The sequence below is a fragment of the Penaeus monodon genome, chromosome 18 (genome assembly GCF_015228065.2).
Source record: "Penaeus monodon isolate SGIC_2016 chromosome 18, NSTDA_Pmon_1, whole genome shotgun sequence".
NCBI classification, from domain to species: Eukaryota; Metazoa; Arthropoda; class Malacostraca; order Decapoda; family Penaeidae; genus Penaeus; species Penaeus monodon.
Window position 1 is genome coordinate 36,036,046 of NC_051403.1, and position 14,551 is coordinate 36,050,596.

At 33.6% G+C, this 14,551-nt stretch overlaps 2 protein-coding genes across 2 annotated transcripts in view; one reads left to right on the plus strand and one right to left on the minus strand.

Moving 5' to 3' along the window:
- The first annotated feature begins 4,007 nt into the window (after positions 1–4,007).
- LOC119584737 (beta-1,4-N-acetylgalactosaminyltransferase bre-4-like) lies at positions 4,008–7,911 on the plus strand. Its single transcript, XM_037933400.1, has 7 exons — positions 4,008–4,102; positions 4,276–4,459; positions 4,662–5,043; positions 5,183–5,419; positions 5,884–6,067; positions 6,855–7,073; positions 7,378–7,911. Exons 1-7 carry the CDS (start codon positions 4,008–4,010, stop codon positions 7,505–7,507), a joined length of 1,431 nt encoding a protein of 476 aa, XP_037789328.1. The 3' UTR covers positions 7,508–7,911.
- Positions 7,912–12,957: 5,046 nt separating this feature from the next.
- Positions 12,958–14,551, minus strand: part of LOC119584739 (transcription factor Sox-8-like) — a 23,122-nt gene continuing 21,528 nt past the window's right edge. The window contains 2 exon segments of the mRNA XM_037933401.1: positions 12,958–13,037; positions 13,040–13,073. Coding sequence (XP_037789329.1) covers positions 12,958–13,037; positions 13,040–13,073 — 114 coding nt within the window.

Here is a 14,551-nt window from a genome sequence, read left to right on the forward strand (position 1 = left end):
AGCATATATCTCACTCTCTCTCTATCTATATAATAGTATCTATCTTCTATTATATATCTATATATACTATCTCTCTATATATATAGATATACTATCTATCGTATCTCTATCTCTCTATCTCTCCATATCTATGATGCTTCTACTCTTCTATATATATCTCTCTTCTCTATATTATCTCTCCTTTCATATAATATATCTCTTTTTATCTATATATCTCTACTATATATATATCTCTATCCTCTACTCCTCTATATATCTCTAATCTCTATTCTATCTATATCTATATATTCATATTTACTCATAGCTCTCTCTATATTCTCTCCTCTCTCATATATCTCGATCTCTATATATACTATCTCTATCTATCTCTCTATCTCTCTCTCTATCTCTTATTCTCTATCTCTGATCTTCAATACCTATATATCTATATATATATATATCTCCTATATCTATCTAATTCCTCTTTATCTCTCTCTCTATCTCTCTCTCTCTCCCTCTATCTCCTCTATCTCTCTACTCCTATTCTATCTGCTATATCTATCTATCTATTATCTATATCTTCGTCTATATCTTCTCTCTCTCTATCTATATCATCTCGTTAATCAGTAGGTGCTACGTATATAGATCGTATACTCTCTCTGTCTATTTCTATTATTATTGTCTGATCTCTGTGTGTGCCTCTATACCTCCTCTGTGTTTATATTATATTATAAGACTATTAAATTATATTATAATATAATTCTTTATTGTGTGTGTGTGTGTGTGTGCATGTGTGTGTGTGTATGTGTGTGTGTGTGGTGTGTGTGTGTGTGTGTGTGTGTTGTGGTGTGTGTGTGTGTGTGTGTGTCTATGTCTTTATGTATGTATGGATGTATATTGGTACATTATATATGATCTATATATATATATATATATATAGATATAATATATATATATATATATATTATTATAATATATGTATATATATGGTATATCTATTTATATATATTAGACATATATACATATCTATATATATACACATATACAACACACAAACATATCATATATATTATTTACTTGTATATATTATGACACACATTTATGTATACACACACACACACACAACACACACCACACACCACACACACCACACACACACACACACACACACACACCCACACACACACACCACCACACACACATAAATATATATAAATATATTACTATATAATATATAGTATATATATATATATATATATCTCAAAAATATTATATATATATCTCTCTTCTTTAACGGTAGTCATGTCTGAGCCGCCGTGGTCACAGCATGATACGTAATTGTAGTTTTCATGTTGTGATGCTCTTGGGGTGAGTACGTTGGTAGGGTCCGCCAGTTCCTTTCGCACGGAGAGTGCCGTGTCCTTTTTTTTTTTTTTTAGGTTAATCATTTTCTCTATCTTATCCGGGGCTTGGGACCAGCACTGACTTTGGCTGGCTTGGCCACCCAGAGGCTAGGTAGGAAATCGAAGTGAGTTCCTTGCCCAAGAACAACGCGCCGGCCGGTGACTCGAACCCGCGAACTCAGATTGCCGTTGTGACAGTCTTGAGTCCGATGCTCTAGCCATATGGCCACCGCGGCCTGGCGATCATGGTGTTCATGATTTTTCTTGGCAATTTATGAGCGGTGGTTTGGCCATTGCCTTCGCCCGTTGTTTTTTTTTTTTCCGAGTCACCATCTCTATTTACCCGGCACTGGACTTGGCCTGGCTTGGACACCCAAGTGGCTAGGCAGGCATCGAGGTGAAGTTCCTTGCCCAAGGGAAACAACGCGCCGCCAGTGACTCGACCACCGAACGCAATTACCGTCGTGACAGTCTTGGTCCGACCGCTCTAATACCCATCTCGGTGACCACCGCGTCCCCTATATATATACTATATATATATATATTATATAATATATATATATATATATTATATATATATATATAGATATATATATATATTTAATATATATAGTATATATATATAATCTCTATATTATATATTATAGAATCTATATTATATATATATATATAGATAGATAGATAGATAGATAGATTAGAATATATAGATAGATAGATAGATAGATAGATAGATAGATAGATAGTGTATGATAGATATAGATTTCGATATAGATATCAGATGCCTAAATATATATCTCTCTATATTATATATATATATAGCTACTATATATATATATCTATTAATATATATATTATTATATAGATAATATATATAGTATATTATATGTGTATAGTACTATAGATAGTATATACTATCGTCTCTATATAATCGTATCCTATATCCTATTATGCTGTATCTCTCTAGGTATATATATGGTATTCTATCTATAATATCTCTATATCTCTCTTCTATCTATATCTCATCTTCTCTATTATCTATATATATTTCATATATACTAAGTATAAGTATAAGTATAAGTAATAATATAAGTATAAGTAATAAAGTATGTTTATACACCATGATCACAGTACACCCACCCACAGCAACGATCAGTGTCCCTCATCATATCTATTACACAGCCATTTGTGTTCGTTCCTTATTAACCAAGTTTTTTTTCTTGCAATTTCAGGTAATGGTGCCAGCATCACGCACCAGAGGACGTCTTTTCTCAGTGGCACTGTGAAAAAAGATGAAAGGAATTTGAAAGAAGAAAACAATAGTGGATAGTATGAAGACTTAAGGCATTGCCATTATGTGTGATTCTTTATCTTTGTTTTTATTTACTGTGTATTTTTTAAAGAAGAAAAAATGTATTTTTGTCATGTAATTTGTGAGATCTGAATCTATGTCTAAATAGACTTGAAAATCCTGTAAGATAACATGCAAAGAAGGAATGAAACTAGATATGTGACTGAAAAGAGCAAAACCTTTTGATATCAAAGCAGATGTAATGATTGCCTTATTGTGTCAAATGCATAAGAACTTTCATGAGTTTTGTTGCCCAGTATATTGTTTTGTGGCTGATGGGATTACCAAATTTTGTGTCAATGTAATCCACCAAATTACCACTGCACATTCCATAGCAAAGTCCTGTATATTATTTTTATTTTATAGTAGGTTATACTGTTGAAGCTAAAACCTTTATTTTTTTGTGATCAGTAAATGCAAAACAAAAGTCTGTCACTACTCCGAGAGTCTTTACTCAAGAAATTCTTTCTGTTACTGGTTATCCTTTTTCTCTACCTCCCTCCCTTCCATGTCCTCAAAACACCCTTCTACCACTTTGAGTCTTGATTATTAATATCCATGAAGAATCCCGCACACACTCAGGACGCAATCACACGACTAACCAGGAATTCAAGCTTTGATAACATACAGCCAGCTACCATCCCGGTTTTTCCTGAAAGTCATTTCACACGGATAGGTGGGCAGAGATAGAAAGAAGATTTTTTATTCTGCCCTTGGCTGGAAAAGAGACTCACCGGGAGGACAATGAATCCAGGACTAAAATACTTGGAAGAAATATCGCATAAACCAAAGGCAAGAACTCAAAGAAGGGGTATCCACCCATGAACTGACTGTCAGAGAAGTTATCATGTGGGGATCAGAAGCGGTCTGCTGGGGCAGGCTTTCATTTTTATTTTAGGTACATTTTAGGAATGTTCTGAGTACTTTTTGTGTAGTCACTTTTAATTTTTGTGCAGATTGTGATTGTTGAATGGAAATAATTTTCAACATTAATTCTTGTCCAATGGTCCATAAGGTAAAAAAGGATATAATGCGCAAACAGACTTTTACACCCTTGGTGAACCAATTTCTTCCTCCAACATTTTTTCAGGGGCAGATGTCCCTCCCCCTTCAGATGGGGTAATTGGGAGTTTCCTCCCAGTGGTGGAAGGTGGAAGGTTCTCTGTGTCATCGAGAGCCCCTGTCTGTCGCCACGTTCTGGAAGCTCTTCCTGCTCGTGATTCTTTTGCTGATGATGGCACAATTTTCCCTCAACATTCTCCTTCTCTACAGGACCTATGACTCTTTATTTTATGTTAATGTTCTTCAGCAGAGACACTTGCCACTTTTTGAGTCAAGGTGGTGTGAAATTGATTGGATTTTGTAGATTTATGTTGGCTTTTTTCATTTGGAAATTTTTTACATTTATGTAGAATGCTTTAGGAACTTGATATTATTTTGTGTTATAATGATTTACTCTACACAGTTTTGATTTGGTAGTTATTTAGTAATCAGTTATATGGAAGTTTATCATAAGCTATACTGATTTCCTGTGTCCATTTACAGGTTCGTGGGTGAGCTCTATTTGCCATGGCTGCTTCACTACATGGGAAGCCCCCAGTGGTGGCTCCACTGCAACCACCCGGGGGTAATGCCAATCAAGCAGTACCCTTGTGTTAGTGGACAAAGCATTAGTGGAAAGTTAGAGGAGAAGGTGCATCTCTTGAAAGACAATGAGAATGAATCTCAGGTGAACAAAAATGAAAAGGAAATGGTGGATAAAGTACACAGAACTTTGTCAAATGAAGAAGGAGGAGGAGGAGGAGGAGGAGGAGGAGGAGGAGGAGGAGGAGGAGGAGGAGGAGGAGGAGGAGGAGGAGGAGGAGGAGGAGGAGGAGGAGGAGGAGGAGGAGGAGGAAAAGAAGAAAAAGAAAAAGAAAAAAATAATATAAAAGAAAAAGAAGGAAAAGGAGGGATTGGAAAAAGAAAAAGAAAAAATCAGTATAAAAGAAAAGGAAGGAAAACCAGGGTCAGGCTCAGCCTCAGGGGCATCTTTAGAACCGTCTAAGATTGAATCGCCTCAATCAGTGAATTCAGCAAATAATTCAAAACTCAGTAATGCGACAAACAAAAATGAATTGTCAGTCAAAGCACCGTCCAAAGTAGTGAACGGTAGTGATGGAAAATCAGATGCCAAACTGTTGAAAATACCTCAAATTGTCAAAGAAGTAGGAAAATTGCTAAATATTAGCACCAGTAGAGTTGCCGGGGAACAAAAGCGAGTTCTGCTGAGCAAAGAAAAAGCTCTGTGTCCCCCCGTCCCGCCTAAGTTAGGTATGATTAATTTTATTTCTTACAATAGAAACTTTTTTGTGTAAAAGTATTGCAGATCAAGAGTGATTGATAGATTTAATTATACAATTTTTTTTTTTTTTCCCAAAAAAATTGCAAACCCTCATTCTTTCTCCAACAGTGGGCTCTGTCAAAATCTATCGGTCAGTGCCAACCCTAGAGGAGCAAGAAAAGAGCAGGCCAGAGCTTGAACCTGGAGGTCGTTTTCGACCAGCTGAGTGCCGTGCACGCCATCGAGTTGCCATTATCATTCCATACAGAGACAGAGTCCAGCACTTAGCCATGTTCATATACCACATACATCCCATATTACAGCGACAGCAGATTGACTATGCCATCTATGTGGTTGAGCAAGCAGGTAATGATTAATGCCTTTGAGGGGGATGCATATATACACTTTCTGTTGTGTTTTCTTAAAATAGTACAGACAATTTATGAAGATATGATTTTACAAATGTATTATTTATGAATGATGCTATAGTCTACTGTTGATAAAAAAGATAGTTGAAGCATGTAAATTGCTTACTCTTGTTAATAGAACCATTTAGAAGAAGTAAACCTTGTTTGCTTGATTCCAATTTTATTTTATTTATTTATTTATTTATTTATTTATTTATTTTTTCCTTGTGAAAAGATGTTTAAAAGCAAATGGTAGTTAACCAGACCTCTTCTTTTATTCTGTTAAGTATCATTACTTTCCTGACAGTGATATAAAATCAAAATTTTCAAAATTATATAATGTGATTTACACTGTAACTTGATCCTCTAACATGTAATGTAACTCTCTGTATATTCTTTAAGACATTTCTGAATTTTTTTTAGGGAGTGGCAAGTTTAACAGAGCAATGCTGATGAACGTTGGTGCTCTCGAGGCTCTGAAGCAATATCCGTATGACTGTTTTATATTCCATGATGTTGATTTGCTGCCAGAGGATGACCGTAACTTATACACTTGCCCAGAACAGCCAAGGCATATGTCCATAGCTATTGACAGTATGGGATATAAGTAAGTTTGTGGGAAGGTTTGGTGTTGTTAATTTTGTTTGCTGTATTAACCACATGTCACCAGGAAAATGTAGTGTTCACTGTAGTATTGTTTCATGAAATGTCTACATAGATAGGTCCACAAGTGCTTAGCCATAAAGGAGTCAAGTAGTAGACCTCATATGATTTCACTTTTCCTTGAGTGTCCAGGATAATTTTTTTTTTTTACTAATGCTATCAATATCAATGCTGTTATTGTTACTGTAGACCTCATAAGTATTATAATTTTTTCAACATAATTAACAGAAATATAAGATACCAAAAAATATTTCCAGAAATCAAGGCAAAAAGTAAACAGGTGAGAAGGTAGTACTCATAATTGGCTTATGAGTGACTTAGTACTTGTAGAGCTATCTATGTGTAAAGGCAGTTAATGAAATAAACTCTTTGTGGGATATGGCAATGCACATGCCATCCCTGGTGGGAGTGGGTTAATTTTTTGACGAAATAAAAGGTATAGATAGTTTATATGAATATAGGCAGTTGAGGGTATTAATCTTATTTATATTTTTTTAAAGATTGAAGTACATGTTTTATGTTTGACAAGTGAAGTATTTTAACAATATCTTGGGTTCTACAGAAGAGGAACTGAAGATTTGTAAGTGGTTATATAAATATTTAGGAAGAAAGTAATACAGTAATATTATAAACTTACCTGAGGGGAAAGATTGCAGTTGTTTACATCAAAAGAGGGGGAACTGCAACTGAATATAAATCCATTATTAATGCATTTACCCCTCTTGTGACAGACTGCCTTACAACGACATCTTTGGAGGAGTGAGTGCCATGACAGCTGACCAGTTTCGAACTGTCAATGGCTTCAGCAACAAGTTTTGGGGTTGGGGTGGTGAGGATGATGACATGTCCAACAGAATCAAATTCCATGGCTTTTTCATCTCTCGGTACCCAGCAAATATTGGACGCTACACCATGCTCTCCCATAAGAAGGATGAACCAAACCCAAGACGGTAAGTGGTGTAGTGACTAATTGTGGTGCTGAAAAGTGGTGAAAGAGGTTTTATATTTTGGATCTATGTGTACACTTCATTTGGTTCTTCCTTTATCTTTTAGGTGTGTGTATGTTTGTAGAGGTAGCCTGCACATTAGTATATATCCTTTTTTTCCCAAAAGTCCTGTTAATCAGGAAATATTGACATGCCTTATAATTTAAAAAGATGATTGAACTAATTAAGAGTAACTGCATCATGTGTGTACTTAAAAAAAAAAAAAAAAAAGTATCTTACTCTCGTACTGATACTAGCCTCTTTTCAGATATCATTATCTGTACGATGGGAAGAAGAGATTCAAATCAGATGGACTGAATAGCGTCAAATACCGGACCTTGGACCTCCAGCTTCGTAGGTTATATACTTGGGTGTATGTAGATCTTTACCCCTCATGATTAAATGTGTGTACGCATATGATCATTCATGTGTGTGCAGGTTTGATTGTTTATGTATGTGCCTTTGTTATTGTTCATCAGTGTGTCACTGCATTTTTGAACACGAAGACTCTGTACTTGGATCAGGAACTGTGATAATGTTGGATAGTTTGATATATAAGTCGGTTCATCTCATCAATCACAAGTGTAGGAAATCTCATTGAATTAAATGTTTAGCACATCATTTGTCACCAGCATCAACCATTTATATTTATTGACAAGATGATCATTCTCATGTGAGTAAGTGAGTCATGAGTGCAATTGATTAATTGTTTTAGAGAATTTTTATTGAGTATTTATTAAACTGCTTGTGACTTTGTGTGTATGTGTGTGTGTGTGTGTGTGTGTGTGGTGTGTTGTGTGTGTGTGTGTGTGTGTGTGTGTGTGTGTGTGTGTGTTGTTTGTTTGTTTGTTTGTTTGTTTGTTTGTTTGTTAGTTTGTGTGTGTGTATATATGTATGTATGTATGTATGTATGTATGTATGTATGTATATATACACACATACACACACACATACACACACACATACACACACACATACACACACACATACACACACACATACACACACACATACACACAACATACACACACACATACACACACACACACACACACACACACACACACACACACACACACACACACACACACACACACACACACACACAACACACACACACACACACAAACACGCACGCGCATATTAAATATATATATATTCATATATATATATATTATTTTTTTTTTTTTTTTTTTTTTTGCCATATGAGTAAATACTTTAAATCGAGTGGATATGAATGATGCAGTATATATAGATTTGTTTTTATTGAAGAGATGGTATAATATATTCAACATTAGGGCAGACTTTCAGTTTGTACCTGGAGGAACCACCTGCTTCTCCCTCCTTTCTCAAAATAGCCAGTTTGGTTCTCAAATTCCATAGCATTTGGATCCCGTTGTGATGTAGGGCTGTTGGCATTTTCTGGTTTTTTTTCTAACCTGGATATTTAGTACACTTTCTTTTTATTTTTAGTGTCACATGTCATCTGTGATCTGTGTTAAGGTTGCGAACATAGATTACAATGATGTAATTTGAAAGGTTTTCCTTTACAGTTTGACTGTTGTATGATTAGTGCAGTCTCTACCAATTTTTGAGTGGTTGGCAAGGAAATTTTTTTATGGTATGTGTGTTTGCATGCATGTTGTGTTCATAATGAACATAAAAATTTGTCAGAGAAATGTCACATGGTGCATATTTCACTGTCAGTATGCTTCCTTCTTCCTGTATTTGCTGGCCATTTGAAGGTAGTAGGGGGATATTTACATAAAGATATATAGTGAAAGAACATAGTTTAAAAGGTGTTCTTTCCAAAAAATTTTCAGATGTTTGGGTGCCATAGAAGAACCTTGGAATAATGTTGTCATAGTTCATCTTATTTTTACTTCATATTTGGGTAGTGGGTAGTTCTTCATTGTCATGAAATCTCAGATTAATAGGTTTTTGTTATAGTACTCTTTTTTAGGAGTGATAATTGTGTTATCTAATTTCTTATAACTTTATATTCATCTATAACTGAAAAAATAAGATCCATATGTATAAAAAATCTGAAGGTGTTATTTTTGCTACTAAAAAAAATATGTATAATAGGGTTTATTTCTGGTGTATAAAACAGCATTATATAGAGAATGGTATTAGATAATTCATCTCAGAAATGAGAGATTTATGAACAGATATTTCCAACCTTCCTGATTAGTACTTGCTTTATAGATGATCTCAAAGGGCTGAAGTTTAAGATTCCATTTTGAGATGGCTTTTAAAGGCACCTTATTCTATCGAGAGATTAACATCTCAAATTAATGCACACATTTGATATTTTCTAGTGATGTTGATATCTAATACTCAGCTATTTCAGATATGAGGTTAAGAATGTAGGACAATTTTCATGATCATTTTTGTATAGCAAATACTTCTTCATTACATGAGAACAGAGTGGGTTTACAAAGTGAGTTAATAATTATGAAAAAAGGGTAGTGGATAAAAAATTTATAGAAATCTATAAGCTTTTTCTTACTTCATTGTCTCTCATTTAGTTCCTGAAAGAACTAAACTCTAAGATGTTATTCTTTTCCAATATACAGCTCCACAGTGCTACTAAAAAATCTATAAATTTTGTGCAATCGATACATCTTCCTCTTTATTTGATAAAATGTGGTTGATGTTGTACTTATTGTTATAAATAATATATATATATATATATCTATATCTATACTATATATATTTTGTATATATTTATTTGATTCTTTGAGTTTATTGTCTTCATTTGTAAATTTGTAATGGTTTGAATGGTTATGAATCTCATATTTTTCAAGTTTGACAAGCCATACGTGGAAGAAAATTATCACTTTGGAATGGTGAAAATGAGTGTCAATGGTTTATGTACAATGTCTTTTGTGGAAAGGTGCACAAAGTTGTAAGTTTATGACTTTTGATGTAGTCAAGTCATGCCTTGCCAGTATTATATTCTTTCTAAATGTAAATGTCAGAGCAAAAAAGAAAAAGAATATTTGAGATTTGTATTGGGATCTACAGATCTACAGAGTCAGTTGGGTTTAATGTTAACTGTCAGTCTAACAGAGTGGAAATTTTACAAGGAAATTACAGAAGATGTTAGGACATTTAGTGCTTCCACTTTCTGATGTGACAGTTCCAAAAAGTAAATTTTGTTATATTTATGTAGTTATGAAAGCATAAACTTTAATGTTTATGTCCCCTAAAAGTTAAGGCTTTATGTGAATCTCATTAGAATAAAATTACAAATGATGATTCTTTCACTTGATATTTCTCATTATATCTGTTCTTGATATTCTAGATACAATAATTTGATCAAAACTAATTATTACTAAGAGAATATTGCAAAATTTATCTGCCATATTGTCTTTTTCTTTCTTTACATGTGTACTATATTGCTCCACATGTGTATGTTCCGCAGACTTTGTTTATTCACTTATGTAAAACAGGAAAACCAGATATTCATCTTTGTCTCTTGTTTTTTTGAAGTTGTTTCTCCTTGCACGTTGTGAACTTTAAGTGCCATGTCTTTCTTGTGGATTAAAAATTGCTAATAAGAAAACTCATACAATGATTTCATAACATAATGATAAAAAATTACATTGCATAATTTCTTTAATGGCCAAACAATACTGTTTCTTAGACTCCACTAACACTTATGATGTGGATATTAAAGCCTCATGAAATGAAGTTTGTCTAATGGTAGTCTGTGATGTCATCCATGAAGGACAGCAGTTTATATCAAAAGAGCTTACATTAGGAGAATGAAGTGGGTAAATTAACACGTCTTGTTTGAAAGCTATCAGTACATAATTTATGCATATATGAATATGATAATGAATATGCTCATATATTATTGTAAGGCTATCTCAGCAGGCTTTGAGGTAGATGAAATTGATAAAAAAAGAACTATTCAAATGAAGGACATATACTTTCTTGCACTGTGTTCATATTAACCCATTAATGCCGGGATGGCATATACATACTTGTCATGTCTACTGTGATTTTAGTTTATGAATGTTACTAGCCCTACCTGATCTCACCTGTTCCTTGATTTATGGAAAACCTTTTTTTTCATTGCTTTTAGTACTGTTAAAAGCATGTGTATAATCATTATCTCAGTACTATTATTACTACAAACAATAATAATAATATCTGAAGAAAAAACAACAAAAAAACTCTTCCCCATGAACACAGGTGAGCTCAGTTATTTTTATTGCTTTTAGTACTCTTAATAACTTTTGTATAATCATTTTCAGCACAACTATAAATGATAATAATATATGAAAAACAACAACAACAAAACTTTTCCCCGTAAATACAGGTGAGCTCAGTTAGGCCTACAAACTGACTTCTTGGTGCTGAAGTGTAGCCACCTGTGTGTAAATGAAATTCACAAAACAAAGCCACAGTAGGCATACATGTACTTGATGGCAGTGGGTAAATTGTCAAGGTATTTGATAATGTAGAGTGTTGTTTAACTCTGTCAGGAGGCCAAATGTTTTCAGACCAGTTTACAAATAATGAAATCTTCCACTTTCACTTTTTCTTCTTAAAGGTATTGCTTCTGTATTACTAATAAATGATTTTTTTTCTAATTTTGATTTATTAACCCTCAGATAAAAGGATTAATTATATACAGTTAGAGATTAACTTTTATATGCAGTATTAGAAGAAATTATAGTTGGGCTTAGTAGTTTTAACAATGGTCTTAATGAGAATATTTAAATAGGTTACACATTTGATGTAAAAAACATATAAAATTAATTAATAAAATGTAAGTATTTAAATACATTTAGAAAGGTTACCTCGTTGTAAGTGATCATTCCTAAAGTGCAATAATAAATAGTAAGTACTTATTACTAATTTTATCATATTTATTCATTTTTTTTAATTTTCACAAAATTCACTTTTTACATTGACAACAATTAAAGTAAAAATCTGCTTATATACATAATTATTATCATGTATGGTTTTTGCTTGTATATACATAATTATTTTTATATCTATATTTTTGTAAACACACATCTTGTGAATAAATGATTTCTTCATATGAAACAGACACCACAACCACAAGAAATAACATCAGCCATATATTGTGGCTAAAAGCACATAAATAATAATAAAAAATCACAAATAAGAAATATCTCACCCTTGAAAATATATCAGAAAGATATATTGTTTTGCCTTTTGTTGTGAAACTTAAGCACAGCTTCATTGATTTTAACTGTTTAATAACTGACTAATTAGTCAGATAGCTTCTCTAATAGCTGCTTTTTCTCCATGAAGCTGTTCTAGGCTGAACCTTTCTAGCCCAGTTATTTTGATTGGGTGACTGACATGACTGCCATGTGGTCATTTGGTTTACTGTATATTAAACTTGTGCCACAGGACTAACACATTATCAAAAACTGCAGTATATGTCTATGGAAATTGTACAGCATATGCAGTATTTAGCCTTTTTACCATAAGTTTCACTGGTCTGAGATTCAATATATGCCCACTTTACAGCGCAGAACTTGTGTTCAGAACTTTCTATGATGAATGTTAATTCACCAGTTCCGTGATATGCTATTCCAGTTGATTTTTTCTACTATATTTCCAAGCCTTCAGAATTACATACCAGTTCTCAAAATAGAAAGTGTGTTAGGATATCTTCCTCACAGTATCCTCTTATACCAAATGATTTCTTGGGTTTGAGGATTTTAAAAATGATATGTGACAGCTGGAGATATCATACACTAGAAAAAGTTGGCATATGAATCTCAAAGAAATGGAGAAAATGCAGCATTATATGCCTCACTCAACCTAATCTCAAAAGCCATTATGGAAAAACTGGTTATCTTGGTGTCATGTAGTATGGGTGAAGACCTTGGGCACCGTAGTGATAGAAAGACTGAGCACCCTGTAGATTCATGGACCCTGGGCATGAGCTGATCCTGCAAACATGTGGCCCTGTTGGAGGAATGATTGAGCTAAATGAATAAAAGTCATTTTTGATTAAATGGTACATGAATAAGAATCTTATCAAATAATATCTTCATAGAGCCAAGCCTGATATTTTCAAAAGCATACTGATGAATTTGTTAGTAATCTTAAAAAATAGATGTTTTAAGCATGACAATTTACAAATGCAAAATACACAGTAGATCAATTTTCTCGACACGAAAATTTTCCCAATCCAAGTAAGCTGAATATTTTAGCATTTTACTTTATGCATTTCAGCTTTCTATACCTCCAATAATCAAACAAATACACATGCAGCATAAATATATATGTTACAAATGCAATGGGAATACAAGTAAAAGATTATAGTAGAATACAGACTAAAACCATAATCAATACTAAGGAGCTATGGAACACTGGAGCTATAACAATCAGTTCTAAGAAAGGAATGGGGTTATCGCAAGGGCATTGTGTGGGTATAGATGATTCAAAAAGTAATATTCTGACTTTTGTTCACATTCAGAAACATGGGTTCAAATCCATTCTACTGACAGGCACCCTTTCTGCATTTCACTGAGATTTACGTTCTAACTTCCAAATGACATGAATATTTTTTCTTATTTTGTTTACTTGTTCATATTTGGGCAGTCGCCAACTATTAGATTTTTCATTACTTACAGAATATAGACATTTAGAACTATGATGGCTGACATTCCCATAGTTTCACCTTCTAGTTAAACCTCAACAGCAACAGACTTTTTTCTGCCCTCATGTCAATATAGAATCCAATTAATACAATTTAAGGGCTAACGTAGTGGTAGCTGGGGTATCATTTCAGCTTCTTGTGCGTGTGTGCCTTTGAGGGGGTGTTGGTGAGCGAAGAGAACAAAAAAAAAAAGAAAAATAGCTATTCTAGTGTCATTTTAAGCTACAACTAGACTTATATGGGTGTACTATAGTAAAAAAAAAAAAGTTTAGAATTGTGGCCCTTCGGGAGGGAGGGGGTTGCAAGCCAGACCTTGAGGAGGACACATTCTTGGGGTGGGGCTCCCCTCCCCCCAGTTGACGCTCCTCTGTGGTAGAACATGACTTCCTCGATAAGAAAATCATAAAGAAAAATATTTGATTTAATTGAATCCATTGAGAAAAATTGCACACTTTTCACTCGGGTACTACTGTATTCTGCGGATGACATGGTAGTAAATTAGTTTTCTTAAATTTTCATGTCACTTTTTTCACTGAATACTTACATTATATTCATTCCAGATCAGATTTTTCCTGTTAATTATCAATATTTGAATTGAGAAACTTCAAAAAAGCTTATTTTCTTCTTTCTAGAAAAAAATGCATTTGGTTTTGAGAAGTAAATACATGTCCACGGTCGGTAGCTTTTGCGCCCAAGTTCACTTGTTTTTAAATTTTAGTGTATTACAATTTCAGCGTGTTTGGCATTATCTCTGGTTAATGGAATTATTTAATTACAAACA

Coding starts and splice junctions, on each gene's coding strand:
- LOC119584737 (XM_037933400.1), top strand. CDS start 4,008: ATGACTCTTTATTTTATGTTAATGTTCTTCAGCAGAGACACTTGCCAC. Junction 4,103..4,275: donor ATTGGATTTTGTAGATTTAT/GTTGGCTTTTTT, acceptor GTCCATTTACAG/GTTCGTGGGTGAGCTCTATT. Junction 7,074..7,377: donor GATGAACCAAACCCAAGACG/GTAAGTGGTGTA, acceptor GCCTCTTTTCAG/ATATCATTATCTGTACGATG.